Source organism: Zonotrichia leucophrys, chromosome 5 (assembly GCF_028769735.1).
Source record: "Zonotrichia leucophrys gambelii isolate GWCS_2022_RI chromosome 5, RI_Zleu_2.0, whole genome shotgun sequence".
In the NCBI taxonomy this organism is placed as follows: domain Eukaryota; kingdom Metazoa; phylum Chordata; class Aves; order Passeriformes; family Passerellidae; genus Zonotrichia; species Zonotrichia leucophrys.
The window spans coordinates 30390382-30402856 of record NC_088175.1 but is presented as its reverse complement, the minus strand read 5'-3'; the positions used below and the strand labels follow the sequence as shown (position 1 = coordinate 30402856).

Genomic DNA, 12475 nt, shown 5'->3' with positions numbered 1-12475 from the left:
GGATCTGAGAGTGAGATCGGGATTGACACCTCTTAAATCACTTGGGTCATGCTCCATAATTCATTGGCAAGTTCCTTTAATTAGCTGCAGGTAAACCCAGGCTTCCTGGAGTTCGCTGCCTCCCCAGGAATGGGCTCTGCCTGCTGCTCCCTGCCGCGCTTCGGGGTCTAGCCTCCGCCCTGTGTCTCATCGCAGGGCTGCATGTCCGGTGAAACGCGGCTCAGGGCTCTTCCCCCCGCGGCTCCCTGTGCCGGCCGGAGGCGGGGGCCCGGCTCCCGGCGCGCCAGAAGTTGCTCTGTGGGAGAGAGGAGCGGGGCTGTGCAGGGCCGGCCGGGCGGTCCGGCCGCCGCGCGTTATGTAAGGGCGCAGGGGCTGCGGGCCGGGATGACTGACAGGGAGAGGGAAATTCCTGGGGGAGGGGGAGCGGCGCTGCCCTGAAGCTGCTGCCAGAACCGGCGGCTCACGGAGACCTGGCGGGGAGCGCGGCTGTGCAGAAAGTGAAGCGGCGCGGGAGGGACGCTGCCGGGCGGCGTGCGGAGCGAGCGGGCTCTTCCCCCGGCGGGGCAAGCCGCCTGGGAAACGGGGGGCGCAGCGGCGGCGGTGCGGGGGGACGAGGAGCGAGCCCGGCTTCCCCCCTTCCGGCACGGCGCGTTCGAGATGGGGCCGGAGCACGGCAGGGAAGTGCCGCGCTGGAGCCCGGGGTGCTTCCCGGCGCAGCGGCGGCCCCGGCGGCGGCGCTGCCCCTTTAAGACCTGCTCGCCGCCAGTTCCAGGGAGAGGGAGTGACCTCTGGGCTTTGACAGCTCCCCTAATAACTAGCAGCGCCCCGGCCCCGCCCCCGCCGCGCCATTGGCCAGCAGGCCGGTATGCCGCGCTGCCATTGGCTGGCCGCTTCCCCTGAGCGAACCTTTAGAACTCCGAGACACAATATTCTGTTACATTGTAGCAAAATGGCGACTGTCATTCACAACCCCCTGAAAGCGTAAGTAGGAATCAAAAATGTACATATTCCGCGTGGTTTAAATATGAAAAAAGGCGCCTTTCCGGCGCCGGCTGCCAGCCGGAGCCGGGTGCCGGCAGCCTCTCGGCGAGTCCCTCCTCCCGCCCTCCTTTCTGCCCCAGCGACTCGCTCGTTTTTTGTGCAACACATCCCCGCCGCTCGCGCCGAAATTAACGAGGAAAAAATTGTTGGGTTAATTGGCGCCCGGGCGCGGGCCGGGGGCGGCGGGCCGGGGGGCGGCGGCGGGGAGCCTGCCCGGCGCTCCCGGGGCTCGGCGCGGGGTCGGCGGCGGCCGCGTCCCGCGGGGGTGCGCGCACTTGACAGCGTCCTGCCCCCGCTGCCCCGGCGGGCTGGCCCCGCCACCGCGCCCGGCGGGGCACGGACCGGCCCGCGGGGGCGCTCGGTGCGCGGTGCCTCCGCGCTCTCACCGCGGCTCGGAGTTGCCTCCGCAAATCTTTGGGGAGTTGGGATGTCTTGACGAAGCAACCCCCCTCGCTTCTCGGCTGGGCGGTCGGAAAGCGGGGCGGCGGGGGCTCTGCAGGTGCGCCTCGGCGCTCGTGCCAGAGAGGGAGCGAGGAGGCGAGGCAGGGAAGCAGACTTGGGTGAAATGAATGACTCGGGACTGCCGGTCGCTGATTTTGGGCAGGAAGTCCGGAGATCTGTTTTGCATATGACAGGCTTTCGCTTTTCAAAGTGGCAAAGAGAGTTGATTGTGTTTCCATCTTGAGAGCGGGCACAAGCCGCCGAGGGCTGTACGGACGGGGTCTGACCACGGTTTGAGAGAGGGAGGGGGCAGATACTTGTGCTGCGGAGGTATTCCGGGGTTCCCGATCTGGAAATAAGGCTGATTTCTGAGGGGCACCGCGGGAGCCGGTTGTAGTCTTCTGGATCGCGTCCTTTATTTTCCTTGTGGTCTGCAGCGCACGCCGCTAATCCCCGAAGGCATTAGGGAGAGTGGGATTTGGCACCGTATGTGGGGAGCGGAGCTATCTTAACCTTTTTCAAACGACTTCCCTGCTAACGGGGGCAGCGCTCTTGCTAGTAAAGCAGGGAAGCAGAGTACCTGGCGGTGACGCTTCGCTTGCACTTTCTGGCTGCGCTGAGTGGGTGTTTTTATACCTTTGAGTTTTGTGAGATGAAATTAGGGCTGCGAGGGTTTTTTTTTTTTTCTCTTTTTTTACCTACTCGAGTCTCTCCGGCTTTAGTTGGAAAAACACTTGAAGGTTTTTCCTGGGATTTCTGCCGCTGTCTCTCTGCGATCCGGAGCGAAAGGAAAGCCTCGAGCTGGGAAGGGGTGCTGACATGTTTATCAGCTCTCCTGCTCCGTCCTGGCAGAAAAACCCTTGCTTTCATTTACTCGCCTTCTCGGATATAAAAATCCGAGGGGACAGGGGAGCTCAGTTGCAGAGGGTTAGTCAGAGAAGTGCGAGCGTCCTCATGGGTGGGTGCCGAGGGACCGAACGCTCTCCGAAAACCGCGCGGCACAGGCAGCGTTCCCCCCCCGTTCGACGGCAGGTTTGACGCTTGTGCAGGCGACAGCGATTTCTCCCCGTGCCCCTCCCGGCCGCCGGGCGCTGCCCGGGCTCCGGCAGCGCACCCGGGGCCGCACCGCCGGGCTCTGCACCTGGGCACGGAGCCCCGCGGCGTGTGCGCCGTTCGCGGCTGCTGCCGGCAGCGGGGAAGCCCGGGCTCGGTGGCCTCTGGGGACGGCGGGGAGCTCCCAGGAGCGGCCGCGGCCCCCGCCCCGCCCGGACGGGACCTTGCCGCCTCGCCTCGCACTTCGTGGCACCGTGGGGCTCCCGGCAGCCGCGGCGGGTCCTGCCGAAGGGCCGCTTGTGCCGAAATGAATCGGGGCCCGATCCCGCCGCTGCGAAAGTCGGGGAGGACAGGATGAGGCCATTTATAATTAGCTCCCTTCTCCTCCCCTCGCCCCTGGGGGGTGTGAGAGGAGGAAACAATAGACATCAAGTGCTGGTTTCGCTTTTCTCTGTGTGCCTTTTAAAGTACTGAGGCTATGTGGAGGAAGCAGAATTGGTACTGGCTGTCTGACACCATCTGTAATTTTGTTGACAACTTGTTTAATAAAACATTTTATAATTTTCACTTATTCTTTAAAGTTGCTGATCGGGAAACAATACACATGTAAATAAATTATGCATGGGATAAATTAGGACAAAAGCAGTAGGACACATAATAGGGGAGGGATGCAGTGCACAGTGTTTTATCCTCATGTGTCCTTCCTGACAATGAACGGGAGCTGAATGACATTTGCATTTCCTCTGTCTGCGTTTTGATTGTATCTCAGAACCCACAAACGCCCCCTACAGAAACCGGCCACACAAAGGTTTTGCTCCGAAATGGGGGACAATGTAGGGACTGAGAAATCCGGACTCAGGTATCAAGCAGCTCCTTGTGTGCTCTTGTGCGTTTAAGAGTGTCCAATATTCAGTTTGTCTCTGGCACTTGGACACACATGTGGCCTTGTTCATGCTAGACTAGTCTCTCTGAATAATGTATTCCAGTACCTGAGCATCTGTGGGAATGCATTCCATAGAGCAGCTCAGTGCGTGGAGTCCCTTATTAATGATTGGTTTTTCCCTACCCAACTTGCCTCTTTCTCTGTCACTTTCTGGTTCTCTTTTGGTGCTTTCTTCCCTTTGCTTTCCTCCCCTTCACTTCCTCTGGTGAACCAGTCAACCTGACATGACTGCCTGTTATTTCTGCCATTTATTAGCTTGTTGTTTACCAGCATGGTGCTATAGACAAAATATCTAAGTTTAACAGATCTGCAAGGTAAAGATAGCAGGTGTTTGGACAAGCACATGCTTCTTCATCTGTAGAAATGGCAGTATTCTGACAGCTTTGACGGGACAGAAGTGGATTCGAAGTGCTGAAGTTGTTGTTGCTGGTTTTTTCCCCCACTAGTTTGTGTGTGTATTTCCATATTTTTTGTTTCTATCTTCTTCTGCTTTGGATATTTTAATATGAAGACATTTGAGTGGTGCAGTAGAAGAAACAAATGCATTTAGAAAGTGTTCTGAATTATTTCAAATGTCAGTCAGAAATCTCAGTGGACTTTGTAAACATTAATTAATTAAACCTCTCAACGCCCCTGTGAAGAAAGGATTATTGCCTTTGTTTTATGGATGGCTAAACTAGGACAAAGTGGTTCAGAATCTCTCTAAAAGATGAAGTCTAGAATGCAGGCATTCAACTTCCAGTTTTAGCATTTAGTCCAATTTCCTCCATCTCTGCCTTATTAGTGATGTGCATATGGTACCATAATGCACTTAATGTAATTAAGACCTTGTAATTTACACAGTCTTGTCTAGAAGCAGAGCTGGTTTCCTCCCACCCCTTCTCTGTCTTTACTCCCACAAATGACTTTTATTTCAGGTTGTCAGTTAAACACACTAAATGGAACATAGGTTAGGTTGTTGCCATTTTAGCGCGTGCGCCCCCCCATGCGGTATGGCCCTCACCAGAGGGCTGCTGCCTCCCAGCAGTTTGGCAGTGCCAGTGCTCTCCTTTTTGCTCAGGGCAGCCTCTGGGACAAAATAAGCCAACTCAGGCTCAGCTGCTAGGTAAGCTCACTTCCATGCTGACTGCATTGTTGGATAACTTTGGCGGACTTGGGATCACTTATTCTCTGCCAGGCGTTTGGGGAGCAGATCATCACATATTTGTGTGCTCAGTGCTAGATCTACAGCATAGAGCTGATCTACCAGGCCTGTTCTGTCTCTGCATTCCCACTGCAAACACACAGCAGCAGTTAGGTTTCCATTTGCAGTACCTTCTCAGATAAAATTGCCTTGACAGCCAACTCCAACCTTTGGGCTGCCAAATGACCTTGCTTGTGATGATGAATTCCTGTCATGAGACACCTGTGAAGAAGTGGTCTGTGTTCACATCTCTGTTTCACATTGGCAAGAGCCCAGTCTGGGTCTTGGGGTCTTGTATGGCAAGAGTATTTCATTAGTGATAACTCTGGCTTGAACTCAGGGTGGAGACTCTTAACTGAAGGTCCTGTATCCCATTACATATCCCTTAAACAGCCCTATGTCCTGATTAAGTGCTGATGAAGACTGATTTTTTTTTTTTTTTTTTTTGTGGACATTGTTGCATAAGCATCTGGTTACTGATTTTTAATATTGAAGTGAAAGTGTAATGTGCTGTGCTGCTTTCAGCAGGTGGAAGCAATAAAATGGACAGACAGTTAGGTTGCCAGTTCATTGTTTACAAGTGTTGTGGAGGTGATTTTAATGCGGCCTTGCAAAAGGGAATTTTCTTCTGCTTGACAGAGCAGGGTTTGTTGGGCATGTTAAACCATGTACCAAAATCTCTACAGCAATTCCAGTGTGGCTCTGATGTTACTTAAAAACATAAATGAGCCCTAATGTGACACACTTCAAATCAAAACTGTTGTCCACATGAAAACCGTATTTTCTAATATCTCAGCAGCAGCTTTCAGAGAAAATAGGATGAATGTTACTGTGTTTACACAAGGAAATGTAAGCGTAAAACCAAAGTCATTGGAAGATAGAAAAGGAAAGTTAAGAAGACCTGAGGATACGCTGGTTTTGAAAATGAGAGGCTCTGATAAATGGCATGTTGCTTGTTACAGTGTTATGTCTGATTCCACCAGTCGCTTATGCATGATTAGTTGTTGCAGTGCTTTTGTAATTTTGTTTTGTTGGTCTTTCAGTCTTTCACAGTCTGTCTAGATGTGTGGATGGATGGAGGCTGTATCTCAAAATGGCCACTGAAGAAAAAGTTTTTAAAACATATTATTTCTGGTGTGTGAAAGCAATATTGAACTATCTGGGTTGTGATACAGAGGCCTAAAGGTATGATTTCTTGGAGGGTGTTATAATTTCAAGGTAAGCACTTGTCCAATGGGCTGGATGCATGGTAGCGATTAGACAGGATTCCCAGTGTCCAAGCAGGAATACTTGACGCAGATGTCAGGTACGCAGGACAAAGTGGGATCTGTGTCAGTCTGAGTCACGGCGAAGGTCGTGTGGCTCATCCTTTGTGGAGCCTAATGAAAATTGATTTCCTGCTCTGCTTTCCTAAAACTGGAAGGATGGTATTTGAAGGTTGCTCTCAAGAGCAGACTTTGTCCATCTTGTATGTCTGTCTTCTACAGCTTATGACAGTTGGCTGTACCTCTTCTGTCCTGAAATGAGGCGTTCCAAAGCCCCCACCGGCTGTGAATAAACCTTCTTTTAGCATTGTAATTTGCCAAATCTGGAATTTTCTCACTCTGGTTTGTCTTTCATGTCACAGCTGAATTTCTTTGCTCAGTAGATCAATTTTACAATCTTGGTATTTATTCTGGGCTCATCACTGTGTTGTCTGTATGTGATGTTGCCTTGAGCAAGAACCATTCCTGTATTGTTTATCCCTGCGGACTTGTAGGAGTGGAATGAATCTGTTCCGGGAGTTGATGTTTTTTTCCCTTGGAGAGACCAACCTCTGATCTGAGGTTTCCCTGTCTGGGGTGACATACTCCCATGTGCAGACAGGCAGCACCAAGGCGGAGTTGCTTGAGGCCTGTTCTGAGGGCTTCATTAGGACTGTGCTGCTCTTCTGGCTTTGCCTGGCAATTTTGCCCAGGATGCAGAGACTGAGGAGTGTTAATCACTTCCTTAGTGCAGGTCTCAGTTTTTACACTGGTTTGTTTCTTAAAGGGAAAGCTGTCTCATCAACAAAATCTAAAAGGAATCATAGCTTAGGAATACTTTTCTTTTTCAAACCCAAAAATTTTCAGATGGAAGTGTTTCTTTTTTTTTAAATTTCTCTACAGTTTGTGGAACAACCCCTATATGCTGGACAAGAGCATGAGAAGCAGAAAGTGGTTTTCTTCTTTCTTATTTCCAAAGAAAGAAGAGAACTGCACAGTGTGTTTTCACTGTCTAAACTGAGTGACATGTAACACAAATATTGTAAGTGAATGCTTGAATACTGAAAATTTAAAATCTTTATTTATCTTTAATAGCGTAAATTATTCAAAGCATGATACTTTTAAAAATTATTGTTATATATGGTTTATTTCCCAGCAGAGCATATTTTAACCACAGATTCCCAGCAGATGTCTCAGAAAAGAATAAAGCAGTGTCCCAACAGCTGCTGGCAGATTCCCCTCTCCCAGCAGCATCCTCTGCAGGAGGGGAATAGCAGCAGTATGGCAGCACGTGTCTCAGTTTCCAGGTTAGCTGCCTGAGCTGGGTGCGGTCAGAGCCACGATCCAGCCGCATGGAAGGTTTTCCTGGCACTCCAGCCTTGTCTGAGGGGAGGCTGCACAGGGAACCAGTGGAGCAGCAAGAGCAGGGGAGGGACTGATGAGTGTGCACTAGGTGGCTGTGATCAGCAGCGTGTGCTTGCCAAATCCTGCTGCATTAATTTCATGTCCTGCTGAGCTGTAGCTGGGAGAGAGTCTCCTGCTCAGGTGTTAGTGGGGACACTGACTACGTCAGTGTTCTTCTGGTGAGAAAGGCTGGAAGTGATATTCAATGTCACAGCCTGTTGTGACAAAACTGATCCAACCTGAGGATCATCTCTCCATTCATACAAAACCGTGAGTTCTATTAGTCTGATAACTTTCTACTTGCTTTCTGATAATTTTCATAACTGAGTGTAAAATTCCAACAGTAACATGTATGAAATTTTAGTATGCAAAAGAAAGGAACTCTATGTAACTTAGTTTCTCTCCCTTGGTTTTGCTCAGATTCCTGCTTGTGGTACAATATACAAAGCTTTTGTTAAGACATTGTGCTAACTTTTCTACCAACACGTGGTTTAATGCTTCCTGCCTTTTAGTTCTCAAAAATCTAGATAGGTTGGACAGTGCAAAGAAAATCAGGTGCAGAGCAGTGAAATAAGGCCATGCCCTGAGTTGGTTAATTTCAGCCTGCCCTACTGCATCATCTGGCAGGGCTGATTTGATCTGATCAGATGCGGGCATGCTACTTCTGCCAAAATGCAAAGTACAGCGCTTATGCTGCTTTTATGCTTTGACTTGGCTTCGTGAGAGCCACAGGAAGATAGATTATGGCTGTTGGAACAAAATTCCCTCTTGAAAATGTTTTGGGTGCTTTTCATGTTTTGGAAGAGTAAGTGAACATCAGTTCAACGCTTTGTGTCATAGGCTTCTGAAGTTTTTGGTCTGCTTCTAGCAACTTTGTAGTTTCCAGTATTCCTCTGGATCCACAACCTAATGTGACTACTCAAAGAGTTGGGAGAAAAATCATAATGGCTGGACTTATAGCCCAGATAATTCACTATTCAGTGAACACTGTGAAAAATAAACTTATTGTCGCGACACAAAGTTAGTATTATTTCTTCAAGGGAAAAGTCATGTCTATATTTCATTCCACTTCCATTTCAAGAACAGTTTTGAAGAAAGTAACCCATGGATTTGTGACTGCTCAAGTATTTTGGTCTCAATATTGTTTCCTGAAAGACTGTGTTTTGTCAATGATGGGGACAAATACATTTTATTTTTATGATTACTTTAAAACCTGTGCAGTTTGAATAAAGAATAATGGAAACTGTGGCTCATGAAGCTATTTTACTGCTAAACTCCTTTGGTGAGCATTGTGTGTGAGGCTGCTGTCCTGAGTGTTCAGAAAAATCACTACACAGTGTCCAATATCAGCAATTATATCATGAACCCACTTGTGTCTACAAGGTTACCCTGGTTGTATTTGCCTTCTTTTTCTGAACTGCTAAAAGCTGCTTTGAAGACTGTAGGTTTTTGTGTTTTCTAGTGATTGTTTATTCTCAAAGTTTTTAGTTAATTAACATATACCTATTGATGTGAAATGTGGATTAAATCATGATCACAATTTTAATTCAGAGATCAGTACCTTTTTATAGCTGGGGTAGTACAAATTAAGAGGCCTGGGAGATGTGATGGGGGAGGGTTGGTGATGGGAATTTCTACTGCTTCATCATATCTGACTAATCCTTTAATTTTTTAGGATCTGCTTCTCCAAAACTGATGTTTCTGTTAATGCTGGTGATATTATCCTTCAGTGATCTAATGGCATATGGATGAAAGTGATGTTAATGCCTCCACAGGCAGGATGGGGCCACAAAGGCTTCTTGCTTCTTTCTCCTCCTGTGCTGATGCAAATGAATGGGAACTCAGTCAGGTTACTGGTGTTATTTTGGTGACAAAAAGGCATTCCTGAGGTCGAAATCTAACAAAACAGTGTTGATGGGGGAAATACGGTGAAAACTCTTCTCCCTTTTCTGTCACCAGATTCAATTTGTTTTTGTCAGTAGTCTCAGCTAATGTTTTATCTTCTCCTTGCTTCCCCCTGCCTCCCAACCTCTTTCCCCCATTGACCTCTATGAGCACAGTCCTGGCTGCTGATTTATCAGGGCAGGCTGGCTCAGCACTGTGTGGAGATTGCTTTTAATTAACTCTCTTCGTTTTGCCAACCTTCAGGGAGCAGCAACCCTTTAATGATTATAATACTTTATCTGGATTTATATCTACCTTATGTGTTGTTTGTTGCTCTGCTTCCTCACATGCTTTTCCTGAGTCATTTCCCAAAATGAAAGATTTGTTTCAGGTCCCTCATACAGGATGAGGAAGGGAGGCTTTAATGGCTTCTGGACTGGAAGGATGGACTCTCTATGATCTACCTGAGTGTTTTGGAGGTGGATGGGGATTATGAGGTGATGCATTTTGGGGCTGTCTTGGAGCAAGACTCATTTCAGTGACTTGCCTCTATGCACAGGGAGAGCAGCTTTGTTTTGTGGGTGCAGCATGGCAGATGAGTGCCTACTAAATTAAATCTGCCCTCTGACTTGTCTTGTGACATAGGTAAGTCATGAACTCATTGTCACAGTTAGGTTTAACTCTAGTGACTTCTCTTCTCAGCCTGACTAGATGGAATGTTGCTAAAATTGAGTTAACTTCTTATGTATAAACACAGGTCTAAAGGAGGGTCTCTCTTTACCTGCAAAAGTCTAGCTTGGCCTTCTGTGAATAGCTCTACCAAGTGAAATTTCTTCAAACTGAGCAGAAAGCGACTGTATCAAATTTCTCCCACCTGGAATTTCCTCTTTGCATATCCTACAATGAGGATTTCAGGAGATTCCAGCATGAAATAATTAGAAATAGGATGTTATTTGCAATGTAAAGTATGTGTCACTTTTGTGCCAGAAGAATGCTTTATAATCATGCTTTAATTAAGCATCATAGTCCCTTTTGTGGTGTAATTTCCTCCATTATTCTGTGGGAAGAATGGCACGCGCTGTCTGACTTGGTGATGGTCACACTAGTCACACCATCAACCATTGACTCAACGCTGCTTTGCTTTTGGTGTTGAGCATAAGAGTGATGTTTTGAAGGTGAGTGGGAATCTTTCCTTGTTAGCACTTTCATGACCAAACTGAGGAGTAGGAAAGTGAGGTTAGACTGCCTGCCTGGTTCTGATGGAAGAAGTTCACCAAAAATTATAGTTATACCATCCTTAATGGCAGTGATTTATGACCAGAGCTGATAAAGGCATACTTGGGATGCAAAGACTTTACCATGGAAATGAACCAAGTGGCAACTACTTTTGCATTTCAAAACATAAATGCTGTGCACCAGTGTGTTCAGTATGATATCAAAGTCATTGGTGCAAGAACAGTTTTACATGGCTGCTTGTAAGTCTGTGTATTTGAAGCCCCTTTGTTAAAATGGCAGAGGAAATTAAGAAGTTCCCAGATCTAGTCCTCCCTTACCGAGGAAAAGGAGACACCAGCTGAAAGGAATAGAGTGGTGGGTGCTGCTTATCCAAATGTTGGCAGCACATCACTGTGTAAGATCATCTGTGTCATCTGTCTGTGGATTGTGTTTGTATCTTTCCTATCTTCTCCTGCAGTCAGCTTTACTTGAAAAAAATAGTTGTTTGAATTTATATTTTTATGTGTTGTTGCTGCAATTCCACAGTAACTAACTCCTGGCATTCTCATCTGACCAGATTGCAAACATATCTGGTTCAGGTACACATTCTGCTGAGATCTGAAAGTAAATTCTCTTCTCCCCTGTTATTAACTTTCTTGTTTTGTTTCCACAACTAACTTATCCACAAAGTTCTAGGGTTAGAAGAGGCTGACTCCGGACACGTCTTCTGAATTCCTCACTGCAAAACACACTCATCATGCAAAGCTGAAACCTGGCTGGCCCTCAAAGGACAATGTATTTCCCAGGCTGCTGTTTTTAGCTACCTTCTCCTCCATGCCCCCCTCAAAACAGAAGAAGAGGAATGGATGAGGGGTGAGCACTCTGCCTTTGGGAAAGGCTCTGGCCTGAAAATGGATTGCAATTCCAGCCGAATTCCGTCCCTTGGTAACGGAATTGCACGCCTGGGCTCTGAGCTCTTTGCATTAATTTCATCTCTGCTAAACTTTCCCAGTCAATTAACCATGTCCATCTCCTGCTCTAGCAGCCACATGTGCCTTTTCTGCTGCAGCAGGGTCTTGAAGAAGTAACTCCCTGCAGCCTTTACTGCAGTTTTCCTTGAGCATCTTCCCTCAAGCATGGTTATCAATCAGGACCTGTCAGGTTTTTTCCCTCCAATGCATCTATTTTCAGAGCTGTAGGAGTTTGACCTATTGCTTTTGTCTTTATAAGTACTGCTTTTTACAACAGGGCCCAAAGCTGCATGAAAATTTCCATCTTAGTGTGAGGAGATTCTGCTAAGCCTGGATATTTCTTTTGCCTTCTGTCATTTTGCCTCCCTTGGGTTTTAATTTTGCTCATCCAAAAGGCCTCGTTAAGCTGGCCAGTAGTTCTTGTGTGGTTGTTCCAGGCAGCACCTGCAGTGCAGAGTTCTTTGAGTACTTGACTAACAGGATTTCATGAAAGGGCAGTGAGTTCTCAGAGGCTGGAGTGCCTGGGAGATGCTCAGCCCCGGGGTTTGATGTAGGCTGCCTCTGAAGGGAGTTCTGCACCCGGCTCTGCAAGAACGGTTTGGATGCTGGCACTAGTGGTCCCTTGGCAAAGCACCTAAGGGGCCACGGGTGCCTTGAACATTTTTCCTTGCATGTTGTGCTATGATCAAAGGTCAGGTTGGGCTAGAGTGCCTATTAAAGCAAGAGTCTATGCTTTTTCTCTTGAGCGTATGGGTGAGCCTGGTTCTGTTTCCATAGGTACCTGTATCATAAAGGCTGCCATCCTAGTTGCCACTAATTGGGTCCTGTGTGGGCACTTTCAGACAAGCAGACAAAGACCAAATTGACCACAGTGGCTCAGTTAATGGAAATCTAGGTTTAAAGAAGGGTTCCTGGGTCTTATGTCCAGTTCTCTGGTACCATGTCAGATAATCTCTTTCATAAACTGAAAAGTCCTTGTCTTAAATCCCCACTTGGACTATTTGTTCCCATTACTCCTCTTGGGAGGGTTCCAGAACCCACTGCTCTGGTGGCTGGAAATAGCATTTTAATCCCTAGCCTAGCCCTACTTGTGACC

At 47.7% G+C, this 12475-nt stretch overlaps 1 protein-coding gene across 8 annotated transcripts in view; it reads left to right on the top strand.

The window, feature by feature from the left end:
- The first annotated feature begins 912 nt into the window (after positions 1–912).
- DPF3 (double PHD fingers 3) overlaps positions 913–12475 on the top strand; it is a 166814-nt gene continuing 155251 nt past the window's right edge. For 7 of the 8 annotated variants that reach the window (XR_010440400.1, XR_010440399.1, XM_064713768.1 and 4 more), the window contains exon 1: positions 913–981. Coding sequence is in view for 6 of the 8 variants with exons in the window: in XM_064713768.1 (XP_064569838.1) it covers positions 950–981 (32 nt within the window). In the remaining 2 variants the exon portion in view is untranslated. Of the gene's footprint in view, positions 982–11265; positions 11282–12475 lie in introns of those variants that run through there. The other variant, XM_064713767.1, reaches the window with a different exon arrangement.